The sequence below is a fragment of the Ciconia boyciana genome, chromosome 1, assembly GCF_034638445.1.
Source record: "Ciconia boyciana chromosome 1, ASM3463844v1, whole genome shotgun sequence".
Classification (NCBI taxonomy): Eukaryota; Metazoa; Chordata; class Aves; order Ciconiiformes; family Ciconiidae; genus Ciconia; species Ciconia boyciana.
In genome coordinates, this window is record NC_132934.1 from 116,231,338 (window position 1) to 116,250,626 (window position 19,289).

The 19,289-nt window shown below is 45.0% G+C and overlaps 1 protein-coding gene across 1 annotated transcript in view; it reads right to left on the reverse strand.

The window, feature by feature from the left end:
- Positions 1–17,056, reverse strand: part of GRIK1 (glutamate ionotropic receptor kainate type subunit 1) — a 177,207-nt gene extending 160,151 nt beyond the window's left edge. Inside the window, exon 1 of the mRNA XM_072851856.1 lies at positions 16,906–17,056. Within this exon, the coding sequence (XP_072707957.1) occupies positions 16,906–17,056 (151 nt within the window). The remainder of the gene's footprint in view (positions 1–16,905) is intronic.
- Between the last annotated feature and the right edge of the window lie 2,233 nt (positions 17,057–19,289).

The following is a 19,289-nucleotide window of genomic DNA, read 5'->3' on the forward strand; positions in this document are numbered from 1 at the left end:
GGAAGACCTTGATAAAATCAGCAGCTGGAGAAAAAGGAAGTAGGAGGAGGCCTTTTACTGTTGATTTCCTCAAACTAATGGAACCCAGAACCTTCATTTGCAGTTTGGATGAACCGCAGTAAATTGCCCAGCTGTTCTCTTCTGTCAGAATAATACACTTGCCAGAACCTCATCACTGTAAACTGCCGCAGCTTCACTGAATCTGGGAGAGGCAGAGCTGAAATAGCCTTTGGGTCATTTTTTTTTTCTGGGAAAAAGTGGTCTGTCACTTAAAACAAAGGACAGAGAATCAGAAGAGATGATTTTGTACCCCATTTTCTCACAGATTTTCTCTAAGAACTCGTAGATAAGAGTGAGGGCTTAGTTTTCAAAGAAGTTTTGCAGTTAAATCTGATAAAGATAGGCAGTTTAAAGCTCATGTCAATCAAACTTCCTGGAGAAGCTGTATGTGCAGTCATTGGGCTTTACCTGTTGTCAATGAAGTCTATGACAAATTGACTGCTATGGAAGAATGATTTCGAAGATTCATTTCAAAGAATGAATTTCAAAGATTCGAAGAAAGATTTGAATCTTTGAAAAAGTCTGTGTCCGCTTCCTTCAGCCCTGGCCAAAAGTAGGAAGGGATTTTAAATACAATGTATGTTGAAGGGGCTTGTCAGCACTACTTTACTTAGTAGGAATCAACATTCTAATTACAAGCCTTGCTTTCATGGGGTTAAATCGGAAATATGACTGACCATCACCTCTTTGTATCCCACCTGTCTCTGTTTTAACTTAGAGGAGTAATGAAGGAATAGAGTTGTGTGTATTAAAATTCTAAAATGTGCAACTATGTTGAATATTCCTTTCAAAATGCTTCTTTGATTCTTGTTAATTCTCCAATATGGATTAATTCAGCAGTGATAACAAGATATAAAAACTGACAATTTGGTATGAGCAGTAACTACATTTCATTCAGATTTTTCCTGTGGATTTGGAATTATGAGTCAAATAATCAATGAAGAGACTTTACTAATACAAATGTGCATTCATATTGCTTCATTATAAAATACCATGAATCATTGCATCATTTTAAGAATTGTGATAAAATATGCTCTTGGTATTGCAAACAGCTGAATTGCAAATACAAAAGCCAGGAATTCTAGCATTAATTAAAGCCCCCCAGCAAAGTTTGCTCTGAATCTTATAAACTAACTTAGTTATTTAAATTATTTAAAAATCCCATTTCTTACTGTGCAAATGTACAGTCATCTGGTATCACTGAGCAGCTCAGTCCTCAGCTCCCACCTAAGAAAGTCCAGCTCTTATAACAGCAGTTAAAAGTCATTGGAGAGAAGTAGCTTCACACTGTTCTCACTAGAAGTTGCTAAAAATGAGCAATTCCAATATAAATGCCATGGAAAGAATACTTCTCAATTTTTCCACATCCTACTTGTGGTGAGTTGACCTTAGCTGGCTGCCAGATGCCCACGCAGATGCTCTCTTACTCCTCCTCAAGAAGACAGAGGGAGAAAACTAAGATTAAAAAGCTTGTCAGTCTAGGTAAAGACAGGGAGGTCCCTTAACAATTACTGTCACGGGCAAAACAGACTCAACTTGGGGAAAATTAATTTAATTTATTGCCAATGAAAATAGATTTGGATAGTGAGAAACAAAGACAAATTAAAACACCACCTTTCCCCCTTACCCCAGGCTCAGCTTCACTCCTTCATTCCCGACTCCTCTACCTCTTCCCCCCTGCGCAGTACAGGGGTGACGGGGAATGGGGATTGCGGTCATTCCATAGCAGCTCCTCTCTGCCGCTCCTTCCTCTTCACACTTTTGCCCTGCTCCAGCATGGGTCGACTCCATGGGCTGCAGTCTTCCAGGATAAACCTGCTCCAGCATAGGCTTTCCATGGGCCACAATTCCTTCAGGGTATATCCACCTGCTCCAGCCTGGGGTCCTCCACAGCTGCAGGGTGGCTGTCTACTCCACCATGGTCTCTTCCAGGGGCTGCAGGGCAATACCTGCTCCAGCGTGGTCTCTCCAGGGGCTGCAGGGCATCCCTGCTTGGGTGCCTGGAGCACCTCCTCTCCCCTCGGTGCTCGCAGGGCTGTTTCTCACACTTTTCCCCTCACTCCTCACTGCTGGGCAGCGTTTTGTGTTTGTTTCTGGGAGCAGTTTCAGTAAGTCAGAAGCATTATTTCTAAAGTCTTTGTTTTCTTGCACATGATACTTGTAAAACAATATGTAACCCAGAAAACAGATCAAGACTGACTCTGATGAAGTTTCTCACAGGAAAGAGGGAAAGTCCTAAGGATAAGCACAGCTGCCCAGAAACAAGATTACACCCGTTTACTGACAATGCATAATAACAATTTAGCACTCACAGAAATACTCAGGACAAAGATTCATACAGCGGCTTCCTGAAATTACCTTTGTGAGAAGGAAAAAAAGGTGGGATCTCATCACCCTTTTGCTTATGGACTTGTAGAGATAAATTAGTACACAAGTCATCTTAAAACAGTAGTTGTCATATTAATTATTCTGGATTTATAAAGAACAATTATCTTTTCCCTCATCACCCTTTCTCATTATCTTGCTGTGCAAAGTATTTCAGTACATTATGGAAAACTGGACTAACTTTTGCCTACATAAAATAGGCTTTGAAACACCCTGATTAACACAGAAGTAATCTGCTTACGCACAGAAATACTCCCATTTAAAGCAAAGAACCAAAGGGCATAAAGCATGTAGCTATCTAATTAGTAAAAAACATTTTCATTCTCTTCCTCTGATTTTGTGCAAACCCCAGTGCTCCTGAAAAGGCTGAGACGTATGCTGCACGCCCTGAGTGTCTCTGCTGATGAAGAACTTGACAGGGTGGACATGGCCTCAACCCACTCACCCAGAAAAACGCTGCCTGCAGCAGTCCCAGGCGTTGCCTGCCACCACTGCTTTCTCTTCAATGGAAAGGAGATGCTCTTGCTCCTCCATGCTCCTGAAAGAAGGGGAGTGCAGCTGCCATGGTGGGAGGAAACAAGATGCCATGATACCGTGTCCTCCCCTCCACTCCCCCTCATGAAGGTGATGAGGACGACACAGAGAAGAGACCATGGGGAACCTTGACGCTGATGCTCTTCCCATGTTGGTTAACATCCTCCGGCCCCATGAAGCGTCTGCACCAGATAGTTGTGTTGCAATTTTGAGCAAGCAGTGTTTGGGGCAGCTGCAGTGTCTGGCTTTTGTGTGCATGTGTGCATACATGGGAGACAATTCATAAGAGGAAACATTACTAAATTAATCCTTTGGTCCAGAGGCAACAGAACTGTTTGCAACACTCGATCCTATTGGTACTACGTTGCTTTAAAGGAGGCACCCACTCAGCTTCCTCACAGGGCCCTGCGTTAGGCACAGAAGGAAACAAACACAGATGAGATATCCCCACATTGGGAGAGCGAAGAGAAGAGGGCTGGAAGCCAGTAATTCACCCTGATAGAGGCATGCATCTAAGTAAAACAGCAGTGCATAAGTATTTCACTTGGATGCTGCAGGCAATCTTTTTTTTAAAACACACCTGTGTATCACACATACATTGGGCATCTACAGGAGAAGGTCTATGCAGATGAGAAGATAAACATTTCTTGCCGATTTTCCTTCATGATAGTTCTGATTTCAAGATGACAGCATAAGGATTACAGTTTCTCAGACCACTTGCTGTTCAGGGCACATCCCACGCTCGCTCCATCTGCAGATGCTTTTTAATGTCAGTACATGGATCAATGACAGGACATGGTCCCCAGGGAACAGCCTGGCACCCTAATGTAAAAAAGAAAGGCTTGGGCAGCAAAGCATGCAGTGAGCCACGTTGATGCAGGACAGATTCTTCATTTCAAAGAGAAAAATCTGCATTCTTCAGAAAACAGTGTTCAAAAATTTAATCTTCATTCAGTTCAATGGAGCAGCTTTATAATTTACAGCACCAGATAAAGCTAGAAGATGTAATGTGAAATATCTGAAGCAGTTCTTCCCCTGTATTAAAATGTGCCTTGGGCAACAGAGCCTTAACTTCTCTTAACATATGTTTCTAGCAGATAAGTAAACAATTTGGACGTGAAATGAAAATTTTCAAGATAGTTACAGTTGGAAAAGCATCAGCTCGTATTAGACTTCAGCTGCAGTGCCCCAGTGATAAGTTTTTGGGGTGGTTTGGCATAGTTGAAAGGAAGCATCTTTGGAAGAATAAAAAGGTTTTTGTGTACAAGTTGTTGGATCAAAGATAGCAAGAAGAAAGACATCATTTTTACATCGAAATTCTGAAAGCGGCCTTGGTGGCAGGATCGAATTGCACGCCAGAGCACGTGGCTGGAGCGAGCTGAGCATCTCCACGCTCAGAGAGAGGGGAAGCAGAAACAGAGAGGGCAAGGCCAGGAAGTTTAAAGGTTCCTGCACAGAGAAGCGGTCCACTCAATGCATTGAGTTGCACTGACATTCGGCTTCCTTACAACCGTGGACTCCTTTGGCTTCGCGGACAAAATCTTTAGTCACGTGCACATTGAACTTTGCATTCCACGGCATCCGCTCAGCTCCGTGGGGCTTTGTGTGCAGCAGAGAGCGCTGAAGTCATCCTGACACCACTACTGCGGCAGCTTAACGGTGGATCACAGACCGGCAAATCACCCCCAGTGAAGCTCAGCACAGTCACAAGCCAAGCAGTCTCTTTTCAAAGTCCCCCCCACATGCTGGCTTATACGCGCTGCTTACTAAGCCTTTCTCTGCGGCGAGCTCCCTCTCTGCCCAGTTCCCTGCCACTGGGCTTAGGGACCATGTGCTATGGACAAGAGTGCTGTGTGTCCTCAGGGGGACCTTCCCCGGACTGGTTCCAAATGGAGAAGCAGGGAACCTTGTACTTCTTTCTGCACTACTTGGCCATTAGCAGACAAACAAATGGAAACTCGTTCAAGACAGAACAAATGCCCATCTTTAATGAGTTTATTTAAGCAGACGGAGCTCCAGTGAAGGAAACAGCATGTCGCTGTAAAGATCACAGTATTTCACTGTGCAACGTGTCAGGAGAACAGCCCGTGTTGGCTTGTCCTAGCAGGCCTGTTTCAGACAAGCCAGACTGCCCTGCCACAGGTCACCATCCTGCCACTGTACCTCGAGTTTCCACGGTCCTTCACCAGACAACAGACCTGAAACTTGGACCATCCAGATCAGACCTACAAGGCTGGCAAGGCTCATGCTGGCTGGTGACTTAGGTGCTAAAAGTGCTTCACCCCAGCAAAGGCAAAAGAGCTTTGCCACACGGGAGCTCCACCTCATCTTTTGTAAGCGTTGTCAGTAAGACCTTGCAGCAGCCGGCAATAAGAAAGGACTCCAGACGTTGTCCACTATGCAACCTTGTCTGGAGCTGCTGATAACTCTGTCAAATGTCAGCCGTCTAAAGTGACATTTCCCCTATCCTGCAGCTGTCTCAGACTGCATACAGGAGGTTTTAGCTGTTCCTGAGAATAACAAATACATTTTTTTGCCCAAACTACAAATATTCTGATTATCTTTTCACTGAGAATGTTTTCACCAAGACTATCTTCATGCAGGGACTTAAAATTTGATGGCCTGGTGCTGCGAATGCAGTCAGTGACAGCTTTTTACCAGCGGCCAGATAAGTACCTACCGTACCTGTCTGCACGATGCACATGTTGCCCAGAGCAGCAGAAACAAGCCTGTCCCTTGCCTGGTTTGGTGCCTGCAGCAGCAAGAGCCAGGAGCCTGCACTGCCCCTCAGCTGTGCTGCTAGCCAGCTTCCCATCACCAAACACCTCTGGAAAAACACCAACAGAAGCTGTCTCGTCCTCTTCTAGGGCCAGGTCCACAGGGAGAAGAGCCATATCTGCCGGTGATGGGTGGCACATCTCCATCCCGCACTGCATAGCTCCCGTACCACTACGGATCTTAGCCGTGCCCGTAGGGTGTGAGGGGAACGTTCCTGGCATTTCTGATTGTTTCTCACACAGTGACAGAGAATTATACCAAAAGCTTTTTATATAAATGTGTAAGATTAAAAAGCAAAACCCCAGAAGATGGGAAACATTGAACTAACATTGACTGAACAACTTCAAAATCCCATCTTTTGTTACCTAACTACGGACGTTATTCTTCAGGATTTCTGCCTCATTTACTGCACTCTTTTACTATAGTCTCTTGTATTTAATATTTTTAAGTATGGATGAATAAATTGCGGATATAGGATTCTATTAACAAAGCAATTTTGTGTAGCATGAGCCCTGTTTATCATACAAAATACATTTGAACAATCATAAGGGAAAATGGTACAACGGCGACTCCACGTCCTTCTTGCGTCCTGTACAAGACATTTACTCATTCATCTCCCATTCCAACAGACTATCAAAGGTCATCTGTTTCATTTTTAAGTAGTTTCCTATGCTCTTTCTGAACCCTAAGATGAATAAAAGCATCCAAAAACAAAACATGAAAATATTCTAATCAGAAATTATAATTTTATTTGTCTCCAAATTGCAGGGAAGAATTATTAAGTGGCTTATTATAGGTTCTTTAATAGTTCTCCAATGGCTTATTACTATATTATTTTATGTGGACAGCTTACTTGCTATCCACACGAGATCGCTGAAATTATTCATCATGCATTTTGACTCATTGGCCAACTTGACAGTGACTGACAGTCTCTAGAAAAATATAGTACAGCTAAAAAACCTGACCTAACTTTTAAACAGCTTTCTCTGTGATACTGACATAATCAAACAGAGTTTTACATATGTCACGCTGTTGCTGCAGCAACCTGGCCTCCTCTCCTCTGACTACTGATAGGGAGCCTCTGAGCTTGATATGGGCTCAGATGTCTTGAGATTAATCTCTTGGGACCATTCCAGAGAAATCGGGATTAATTTGCAGTTCCTTGAAAATGAAGTAACTATTTCACGTAAACTACTTTTCACATTCCATCAGGCCTGAGCTTCCCATTCATAACCTTTATAGAAATGACTGGGTTGACACAGGGTCCCCAAGACATTTAGGAGAAAGCTGTTTGCACAGTGGGAAGGAGGATTAAAATGGCTTTGGCTTCTCTTGTATTTTTCTTGAATGTAAGCAGAGAAAAGGTTATTTTTGTGAAAGCAAAAGTTGTATTTTGGGGTTTTTTTTCCTCTGGATGTTTACATCTCAGTGCTTCTAATTTTCAGTTCTCCATATCTTCATCAGGGATGAGACTGAGACAGTGAAAGTAAAGGATTTTAAGCACTGAGATGTGTAGTTCCTGAAGCCAGAGTCAATCCCTAGCTAGCATGGCTGTAGAATTTTATAGGGACACATGAATATTTGATAAAGACTTCAACAGTTTTGATGGTACAGTCTACATCACTGCATATGGCTCGAGTGCTCTGAAAGCCTCTTTCCAACTGCTTAGACCCTTTCTTGGGGGAGAAGGGGGAAACACGGTGCTGGAACAAACATGATGCAAGAGAACGAGTCAGGCCAATTCACTCAGCTTGCTGTATTTGCCTGGGAGTTACAGCCTAGTAAAACACTTAACCGCCTTGCCAATGTACATAATATCCTTCTAGAAAGAGCATAAATAACAAAATGTTTCTGTATTTGAAATATATATAATTACAGAGGTCATGTGTGCCATAGCGGAGTAGTCCATGGGAGTGCCAAAACAGGGAAAAAATTTGAAATTATTCTGTACCTAAAGGTGTCTGTCCCTTGCTAAGACTTACCACGCCTGATCTTCAGCAGAACACCACTCTGCTGAGCAGATGCAAAGCCAGAGGCTGGAGAGGACATGGCAAACCGTGATGAAAAGATGCTCAGAAGAAATCTGAGCAGTGACAAGACACTTCCAGGGGCCGTGGATGTTGGTGGCCTCTGATGGGCTTCTGGCTAATGTCAGATACAGCACCTAATATTTGGCCACTACCCAAATCAGGAGAGGAAGGCACATGCTCTGGTTCTTCAGAGAATCCTCCAGTGTCAGGGAAAATCTTCAGTGTTGTCTGCTTTGCACTGGACATCCAGGGCTGAGGTCCAAGTGTGTGCAAACCCATCAGGCCATAAAACACCTACCTATAAATTGTTTAGTTAAACACACCTGGGCCTCTGTAGCAGCAGCACTTAGCACTTCATACTACTAATTTCCAAAGGATCTATGCAAATCTTTACCTAATATACAAACTATAAGGAAATGTCAAAGTTGTGATGCCATGGGCAGAGGTCTGGGGTGATGGCACTTGAGAGGCCTGGAGTCACTCCCAGCTTTGCCACAAGTTTGCCAGCAAAACACTTCAGTTATCTGGCCTCGGCTTCCCCAGTCACATAATAAAACTAATTGTATGTGCTTTGTGAAGTACTCTGAGCTCTACTGCTTCAGAAGATCTCAGTGTTGTTATTATTCATTACAATTCTTGTTGAAATATGACACAGTTCATACTACATGCAACAAAGCAGTAAGGAAACTAGTTCAATACAACCTTTCATTGCACAGTAGACCCCAAAAGCACCTATTTCCATGGATTTGCCTTCTAATTATATGATCCCAGAATGTAAGGTACACACAGCTTTTCTTCTCAGTACTGTCTTGCAGAATCATGCTAAACCCAATTTATATAACCCAGCTTCCCCTAAAGATAGCACAATTCATAGTAGTTGTTCATTGTTTAATTGTTCTACTGCATTACAATATACAGTAGTAGTGTTACTATAGCTAGGCAAAGCTATAGTGAGGCAAGACTCGTAAAGAGAAGTAGCATCCTTCAATTTGCCAGTTTAGAGACATAGCTGCAAGCCCAGATGCGTGGGCTGCTCTTGCTATTCACCGCAGGAAAGCAGAGTTAGAAACCTACTGGCTTGTGTGTGCGCTCTCATGGACCATGAAGGGCAAAGCTCTCAGGTAGGAGAAGACACTTAGCATTAAAGAAGGAGGCAACTAAAGTAATACTTAGGATATGTTGGGCTGACATACAGACTGCCATTAACTGCAGAAACAGCAGTGGCAGATTAGGCAAGCCTAATTACTCACCTGGGGATCTGGCTTGCATGCTGAGGACATTAATGACATATCTCTCCCTGGGAGGGGAAAGGGAGGTGATCTTTAGCAGAAGTGAGTGGCAGCAAGCGCCATATAAACATCCTGGCAGGACTCTGCTCCATCGCTCATCCCAGGGGAAGAGAATAAACTCATATCTTCAAAATTTTTTTCTTCTTTTCTTATAGCTACCTAACGTTGTTCTTTTAAAATAGCATTTTCTTTTCCAAACACTTTGATCTACAGCATACGCTAGTGTCTTTTCCTGCTTTTTCTGTCCAAAACATTTAGAACTGAAAAGTCTGTATTACTTACACTGTTGTGAATGGCTCTTGCTATATTTTAGCATGCTTGATCTTTTAAAAAAAAAAAGAAGTGTTGGGTTTTTGTTGGTTTTGGCTTGTTGGGTTTTTTTCCTCTGTAGGAGAGCATGCAAAAATCAAGAGTGATTTTAAGGTCTCAGTGATGTACGACTGAAGTCAGGGAGGGCTCTGTTCCTTCTCCACCTGGAGCCAAAGCGAAGCCTCAGCATCTGTGGTAACACTTCTAGCAGAAGTGTTGCTTGGACGTAACGGCCGTGGGAGGTTTCACTGCTCCTTCATACGTAGGTAGAACAATGAGTTTCGCACACTTGCTTACTCAAAACAAGTCCTGCTCCATATTTCTGGAGGTACTTCTGCACTCTGACTGTCGCTTCCACCTACTCAGCATTGCACCAGGACCTCCATACCATTTAGCAATATGGAAGCATGGCTGGTCTTGAACCCCAGCCAGAATCAATGTGCTGTAAACAAAATTTTCCTTGAAATAGACCAAGTTTGCGTGTGCAGATCCGCTGGCAGAATGTGGGAACAATTTCACTACTAAACAGAATTTATAACGCTCCTCTTTTAAACTTGTGGTGGTACAGTCTGAAAGCCCAAAGGAAAAAACAAGTAGAAGGTGTAATTGTAAAGAGTCTGATGGACCCAAGAAAAGAAGCTCAAAACTGAGCCTTTGAGACCACTTCTAACTCTTTGTCCATACTGATGGGCCATATAACTGATTCACATTTCCCAGTGTCTGTGCCACCCTACTTTAATGTCTCGGTACAGGTGAAGCTGTAAAGGTAATATAAGGAACCTTCTGTACTGTCAGAGGAATTAAAAAAAAAAAAAGATATGTTAGCAGTCCTATCAGATACTCACTCCTCTAGCTGAAAATAAAAAGATGCCTATTTGGAATAATGAAACAGTTTTAATTTTGAATTTTGATTTTGCTCAGTGAAAGCAAATTCATCATTTGAAAGCTAATCATTTTCTAGCTAATACTGTATCACCTTCAGCAGAAAGAGAAAGAAAGAGAGAGGGAAGGGTAATAACATTCCCACGGCAAAGCTTTCCCAAAATCATAAACTCATTACTGCAAACTAAAATCTAAAGTCAACCAAAAACTAGGACATACCGGGCTTGCAGGTTACAGATCCAAAGCTGTGGAGTAAAACTAATCAGTTCTTGGATAGGATTTTTTTTCTTTTTTACTGCAGTACAATCTATAGTCTAGTTGGTCAAATCAAGCCTTTCTGAGAAAAGAAGATTAGAGGCAGTTGTTCAAAATATTGTGGGGGGAGCAGGATTTAAAGTTTATTACTGACAGGATATACAAAACAGACTGTAATGAAAAAACAGTATTGAGATTGTACTTGCGGTCTGAATGGAAAATGTTAAGCGAAGACAGGGCCATATGGAGGAGCTTATAGTTACAGCAAGAACTGATGCTGAGGCAAATGCCCTCTAAATAAGTGAAATTAGGCGTTAATGGGAAAGTCAGAGGAATTAAAGAAAAAATTATTACACTTGAACACTACAAATAGGCTATTAAGGAAGAAAAGACATTCAAAGAAATTTAGTTTTATTTTATTTATAAGGATTGTTCCACCTGCAATGATCATTGTACTGTGCATGAATTGTTAACTGAAAAAGTGCTAGGTAAAGTATCAACCGTTTTGCATAAACAAAATATTTGATGAAAAATTCTCATCCTATTTCATCAATTTCATTTTGAAGATTTCATCCTGTATTTTACCAAAGTCGGAACTGATGCACATGTGTTACATAAATGCATTTGAAGCCTTGGTGAAACACAGCAGGATGTCCTATTTATCTGCCCACCTGGAGCTCACTGCAGCATTATGGACCCGTTTTGCACAGGGCCACATTAGGATACACCTTGCATAAGTTAAGAGAAAATAATAAAATACGACAGCACAGATATCAATGCCCTGGCTTGCTTTCCATTTCATTTTCCTATAAGCTATTTGACTTTTGACCATGATAGCTACGTGAAATTTGCCACAGTTAACCACCTATCTCCCAAGATGTGAAATGCAGGACTAACATATCTTCATGATCTAGTTTTTAAATGTTTCTATCTCCATCAGTACGGCGTAAACCGTCCCAGCTCTGGTCCAAGCTAGGCAAATCCAGCCTTGCTTCCTTAGTTTTCATTTTCTGGTCTCGGGACCTTTTCTTTGTTGTTCTCCATCAACGTTTACTGACAAGTGGTCCAGGACAGAAGCAACTCATGCTCGGTGTTTTTGTTAATACAGTCCTGAACGGCTGGCTGCCTGCTGCATAATCATCAAGCCACAGTATTACAGACTATTTGAAGACTATCATGCGCCTTTACAGCTCATCTATTTCATGCTAAAGCAGATATTTAGGACGTAGGTATATTCTGACAACAGAGACACAAACCACCAATTTTCTGGAAAGTGAAGGTCTCCTTTATAGTTTCTTCAAATCCTGACCAGCACTTTACACCGCCCCAGCAATAAGGACATTCTGGCCACGGCAGAGCCATCCAGCAAACACCCCTACTGAGGTATCAAGAGCTGACAGTGTAACGGGTCACCGTAACGCTGGCGAGCTTCATGCGCTCAATGACCACCGTTGCTCGGCCTAGGGAGTGAGCTCCAGAAATGCTCTGTAGAGTGCACTGGCGTAAAACAAGATCTAAAGATGAGTAGGACCTGATTTTGTTGGATCCTATCCGTCATTAGGAAGAGTAGTAAGTAGGTAGGTCAGCCAGGGGAATTACAAAAGTTTCATCATTCTCAGTATATTAACTATGTCCAGGCAGCTCTTCAGGCAATTTAAATCAGCATAGCTCCCTTGAGTTCAATAAAAGGATGCCCGTTTACATCAGCTGAGCACTGGCTTCACGACTTTTTAATATTCCCCAATGGAGCAACCCAGTACAGCAAACGCCTTCCACGGTCTAAAAGTCTGGAAATACAATGTTATGGAACCTAAAGTAATCCACCCTTCTGCATCATCGAGCCTAAATGGCAGAACACAAAGAAATCACCAATGAGATTTTGATTTTAATAATTTAGGGTGAAACCACAGAAATCATTATGCGGTCAAGTGTTTTCCCTGAGCTCACTACATACATTGAGGCCACTTGGCTCCACTGACCTTTTGAGTGCCCTGCTAAGGTGCTGGCAATACATTTTTCATCTGTCTTTTACAGGGTATTTTTAACTTGATTCAAAGCATGAGAGCCAAATATTGCACTGTCTTACACTTGTACAGTACTGTCAAAACCAGTGAGGAGGGAGATGCATAAAAATTGATGTTGGGATGTTTTGGTAGCAATCCTTTAGACATATTTGTATAGTCTTCTGTTAAGTGTAGAATGAGGAAATTTAAGCAAATTGTATTACAGTGAAATGATAAACCACTGAGCATTCAGGATCTGGTGAACAAAATGTAGTTAATGTCTCATCATCTAATGATAGAAAATGTAGTCCCACTTCTCACAATATTATGGAATAGAATAACTTGTAGACACCTAGTAAGAAATACTTCTGAAATTTAACATTTTTAATGATGTTCAAATATGACAGAGACTTTCCAAATACAGTTTTTTCCATGTCACACTAATGAAGCTCAAATGTGTATGAATATCATTCCCTTCACAAACAGAATCTCAAAAAGAGTTGACAAAAAGTAGCAAATTTGCAGTGAAATTAATTAGGTTTTTGTCTTTACCATTCTCAAAGTGTGGGAATGGTAATATCACGCAGGAAAAAACCTCACAGCTCTAGCCCTGCTTGGGGAAATATAGACATATATTTTGAAATCTATATTGAAAATTTCAACTTATTAGAAAATAATATTTTGTAGGTTAGGTTGACTTATGTGTGTCTGTATTAAACTATATTTCTCCATTGGAGAGAAATATTATGGGGCTAATCCTGCATCTCTGAAAACACAATTCACTAAACCATTGGGAATTTTGCTTAAGTAAGGAATAAATCAGTGCAGAGTATGAAAACCCGTACTTAAATATTCCATTTAACTGCAGAAACACACAAATTACTGAAAATTACTTCTGGTATGAACTGAAGGGTATCTATTTCATCACCTAAAGCAATTTCTATGAAACCTAAAAATTACTCATTTGCTCATTTTCAGGAGTTGTTAATTTTAGAGATTAATTCCAAGATTCATCCAAGTATAACTTCCTACAGGTATTTGTTGAAAACTGCCACATTCTCTTTTTAATTAACTCCAGTGATATGTTAATAACTTGCACAGTTTCTCAACTATTGGTTAGTTCTAATCCAGAGCGTAGCTTGAATGACTACCATTTATAAATTTTCATGTAATATCACTAAAGTATATTCTTATAACCTAGTTAGAAGTTGTAATGGCCTTAAGGACGTACAGTAAGAAATGAGAAAGCTCTGCGTCTGCTATTAACAAATAAATTTTCTTGCTGCTGAAATTGCAGTGCTTTGGAAGCTATTTCTGCAACTTAGTGCCTGCTTGTCTTATTTAGAATTTATATTCTTCCTTCTGTTATTTGAGTTCATTTATTTTATACAAGTGGTACAAGTAGGATAGATAAGAAGGTTAGGTTGACTCAGTGTAAAAACTAGAAATTCCTTGGTATTAAATCAAAAATATTAGGGTCATGAACTTTAAATATACCTTTATATAATATAGTCTAGTGGGTTATGTGTAGATAAAGATGGTATTTCCTTGGACAGCTCTATTAGTTCATATATCAAGGGAAAAGCTCTTTAACATGAACCTGAAAGAAATACTCAGTAAGACACTAAAATTTAAGTATTGTATTACCCGAGACTGAAAACTATATCTTATCTCAAAATCCATTATTTTTATCCTAATGAGTTAGTTTTACTGGTCATATTGCCATCCCTCATTTTCTTGTTTAGAGGGCTAGAAAAGTAGTCATCAGCTAGATGCTGAGAAACAGCTAGAATTTCTATTGCTCACATGTCCTTTCTCAACTAATTAAATACCAACAAGAGAATCCATTCATTTCTATTATAAGCCAGAAAAACTGTAAAAAATCCAAAAGCTCCCTAACAGTGGAATATGCAATTAAACTACCAGTGTATTAATTCAGGTGCAAACTGCTGCACCATTGTATAGCAGTGCTTTCCTTTCCTTAATTAACTAAAACATGAAGAAGAAAATCTGATGGCTTAATAGCATTTTCTTCACTGTCAGAAATGCTTGGGGATGATTTTATTATGTTACCACAAAGAGTCTTGGCGGAGTTATTGCCATTACTTCTGTTTGTCACCTCTAAGAGTGACAGACTCCACAGAGAAACTTGCTGCTGTTAACGAATGTGAAGGATTAATATTTTATAATATCATTACTTTATCGGCAGGATAACTATAGTAATAAGAATACATTTAATATTTTATGCATTCACAACCATGTAACACACAAGGAGCATTTATTCTCCAGCAGCACCTCTTTGGATGTGTATTGGGTTGCTGTGATTGAAAGCTGAGCAGTTTGTCATACTTATCATTGTTTATATTGGGGTGGAAGTAACACAGTCTAACCAGTGTTAGGGTACCATCGTTGCCCGCACTGAAGGAGTGAACCCAAACTAGAGATACACACAGATCTTGCAGCAGAGAGTCTACAAACCACGCAGAGCAATTTTAGGGAAAAGCAACGTGGGCAATTGCCTGGGAGCCTCGCTAGACCAAACAGAAGCGGCAAAGCAAGTTTTGCAGTGGGGAGGTTGACAGAGGGAAGGGTGCACATCCTGAATCTCTGCCTGGGTCCCTGCAATGCTGACGCCAGCTGTGAAGCTGAGGTTTCATCCTGCACAGAGCTAAGCATTTAGACTATGTTCAAGCAATACCTTTAAAATACCCTTTAAAATCTGGCACACTCCTTTTCCCTTCAGAGGCTGTTTCCATTAAAGCTAAGCAAGTCAAGGCTGCCTAGTAGCAGCGATGATGCTTGTGTATTTCCAAAGCATCCTGCTGTAGCATGTGGCTAAGTTATTTCAACATGTTTTACTTTCTTCCGCAAGTTTCATCGGCCCTGAATTTACCGGTCTGTGAAAGCACAAAGCTTTATGTTTCATGTGCTCTGTGCATGTGCACAGACATTCCCCTCGGCTCCAAACAGGGCACGGTTACAGTGTGGTGGTGAGCAGAGAAACAGCAAACTTCACCTGCATCCCGTGAGAAAAAAGAAGTGAGCATACACTGAATATGGACAGTTACATACTCATCACAGATTCTCAGCTGCAAGGTGCAGAGCGCCTTCAGCTTTTCTTCCCCCCCTTGCCTTTGCTCAGCACTTTGAAGGACTGTGTCACTGAATTTATTTAAATGTTTCAGTCATCGGGTCCCTTGCTCTCTACGCAGATGGGGAGCCTTCCACTTGATGTTTAAAGGAGCACTCGAGTGAGGAAAGCTGAGTGGAGTTAACGCTTGCCAGGTCAAAAGGCATCGATCTTTGACTTCGCACAGGAACATGCCTTTAGGAAGGCATCTCCCCGGGTGGTGTAAACAGCTTCTTTTCTCTTTTTTTGTGTCATGTTCCGTGTTTGTCAAGCAAAGGGGGATAGGCAGAGAAACAGAAGTGTGGCAGATTCTGCCTACGTCTTCTCCACGCTTTTTCCTAACCCCTAACTCATTTGATACTTTGTATTCACTGTCTCACTTGACTGACACAAGAAACCCACTGTAGGGAGAGAGGCTTCCTGTGAACTGAGCCCCGTTTCCATGGTGCGGAGTTTTCTACTTAAAACTAAATGCCTGTTTGCTGGGGCTACACGGCCGTGCAGCGCCCGCGGAGCTCCCCACGCCCCAGGGTCAGGGGCCGAGGGCAAAGGCGGGCAAACGCGTCCCCCATCTTAAAAGGCTGCCCTTCGCAGGCTACAGCTCGTCGCTCTGCGGTCCGACCCAAGAAACCTCAGCACTTTCCGGCATGCATTTTAAGGTCACTGAACCATTCCCGCGGCCCCCGGACTCCCTTCAGTCTCCCCCCGCGGCGGGGACAGCCGTGGTCCACGGGGTTTGGCCGCACTTCCCACCCGCTGCCGCGGAGCGCTTCAGCGGTGACTCCCTCCTTGCCCGCGGTCAGCCCCCAGCGGCTCCCGGGATGCTCGCCCCGGCCCCGGCCCCATCCCCGGCCCCGCTCCGCCGGGATCCCCGCGCCCAACTTCCCCGCGTCCCGCCGCCGCGCACCGGGGCAAACTTTCGGGAGCGGCACCCGCGGAGCCCCGCAGAGCCCGGCAGCGGAGCAAACGGGGCGGGCTGCGCCCCGCTCCCCGGGCAAACGCCCCGCCGAGGAAAGCCACGGGCTGGGAGCAGCCCGGCCGCCGTCGCCCGCAGCCCCGGCCCCGGCTGCGGCCCCGGCGCGGCGGCTCCCCGCGGGAGGTGCGCGGGTCGCGGTGCCCCGGCACAAGCAAGCCCCCGCGCAGCGCCCGGGGCAGGAGGGAGGGGAAGAGCCCAGGAGCGAGAAGCCCCCTTCGCCGCCGCCGCCGCCCCCCGCGGAGCGGGACGCGCAGGGCCCGCGGGCGGCACTCACCGATCCGCAGCACTTGCTGGCCGCTCCGGGGGAGGCCGGCCGAAGCGCAGAGCAGCACGAAGAGGAGCCCCCCGCCGCCGCCGCCGCCGCCGCCGCCACCGCCGCCCGGGGCCGGGCGCCGGGGCCACCGCGGGCCGAGGGCGCTCGCCATCCTCCGCGCCCGCCTCAGTTCATGCCGGGCTCCGCGGGTGCGGGGCGCGGGCGGCCACCCCCGGCTACCCCCGGCGGGGCCGGCTGCGCGCCGCCGCTCCGCGCCGCCCGCCCATGGCGCGGGGGCTCCGCGCCCGCCGCCCGCGCTCCCGCCGCTGCCGCGCCGCGCTGCGCCGCCGCCCGCGGCCCCCGCTGCCCTCGCCCCCCGCCGCCGCCGCCGGGAGGGGAGGGAGGGGACGGGAGGGGGCGGCTCCTCCCGCGGGGCGGCCCCGGGCGGGGCGAGGCGGCTCCGGAGGCTGACCGGGACGGGCGGCGTGGCGGGGCACCACGCACACGGGGACACACACAGGCGCGCACACGCAGGCACACAAAACTGTCCTGCTGCTCCCCGGCACGGCCGGACCCGCGCCGCCCGCGCTGGGCAGGGGCAGGGACAGACGCAGGGACAAGGGCAGGGCAGGGAGAGGGACGGGGCAGAGATGCTCCCTGCCCACGGTCCCGCCAGCCCTTTCGCCCCGCGTTGTGCTGTGTGCTGTTCCGGCCCCCGCGGGTCTCTCCACGCAAGGCTGGAGGCCTCTCCTTGGCCTGGGGGAAGCTTTCAGAATCACAGAATCTCAGAATCGTATAGGTTGGAAAAGACCTTTAAGATCATCGAGTCCAACCGTTAACCTAGCACTGCCAAGACCACCACTACACCATGTCCCTAAGCACCACATCTACACATCTTTTAAATACCTCCAGGGATGGTGACTCAACCACTTCCCTGGGCAGCCTGTTCCAATGCTTCACAACCCTTTCAGTGAAGTAAAATTTCCTAATATCCAGTCTAAACCTCCCCTGGCGCAACTTGAGGCCATTTCCTCTCATCCTATCACTTGTTACCTGGGAGAAGAGACCGACCCCCACCTCGCTACAGCCTCCTTTCAGGGAGTTGTAGAGAGCAATAAGGTCTCCCTGAGCCTCCTTTCCTCCAGGCTAAGCAACCCCAGTTCCCTCAGCTGCTCCTCACAAGACTTGTGCTCTAGACCCTTCACCAGCTTCGTTGCTGTTCTTTGGACACGCAAAGAAGTTTGGACAACGTGTTTGGACACGATGCTCTTCTTTTTCCGCTGTGCCTGTCAGCCCCACAATTCCTGCTTTTTTTCCTCCCGCTTGTATGGGGGTTTGAAATACAGGCAAGAGAGGAAGCTGGGGCGGGAGGCTGCGTGTGCACAGCTCCCTTGCTGGGCAGGCATGGGATAAGGCGATGGTGCACAGTATCTGGAGGCTGAGGGACACCCGTGGGGACAAGGTGGAGGGAAGGCAGCCCTTTCTGTGGGGTGTTTGCTACCCTGGACCTCTGCAACCAAGTCAGGGACAGGAGACATCCCCACAGTGCATGTCCCCAGATGTGGCAGGAGCCTCAGCAAGGGGACTGCAGGGCTGCTCACCTGGGATGGGGAGTTCACAGAGTTCAAGTGGTGAAAACTCAAGGCCAGTTTTGAACAGTTGGGCACAGGGACCACAACACTCCCTGCCCTTGACTTGGTCAACAGATAGCTTTTCCCCCATGATTTGACGTTCTCAAATTATTTTGAAAACCTCAGTTTTAAAGGTTCAGTGAAACTCAAAATGCTTCACTATAAAGTAAACATATGGGTCCTGAGCTGATCTGAAAAAAGAAAAAAACGTAATAGGAGAATGACTCCCACCTAGCAACAGAACTAAAATTGCATAGCTGAGATCCAAAATTGAAATAATTTAAATTTGTTTATTTTGTATTCCTCTCCAGTCTGTCTAACTATTGTTCCAGAAATTAACTCCTCGGAGCAGTCGCAGCACATGCTGAAGTGCAATGGAAATGCAAGCGTCTACATTATATCTTCCCAGTCAGTCTCAAATGTTTCCTGAAAAGCCTGCCTCTACTGTTTACAGAGCAATTTACGCTATTCAGGAGTTCTCACTGCTGAGATTCCCAGCCAGGATACTAGTTAGTGCCCCACTTTACATTTCTTATGGCATGTTTTACATGCATCTTGGAGAATTTTTGCTCGTGATGTTTATTTTTCATTTGTTTACCTAAGAGGCATCCTTTCCTTAGGAACAGAGCTAAATCCACCGGCAGCACAAGCTCCCTGCCAGCCCCCAGGGTGATGCAGCCACATTTCCCGTTAGCTTTCATGCCTCAACCCCTGCCGCCCTGCCACGGTGCCAGCACGTAGCTGGGCCCGTGCCTTCTCTGGGGCCACCACTGC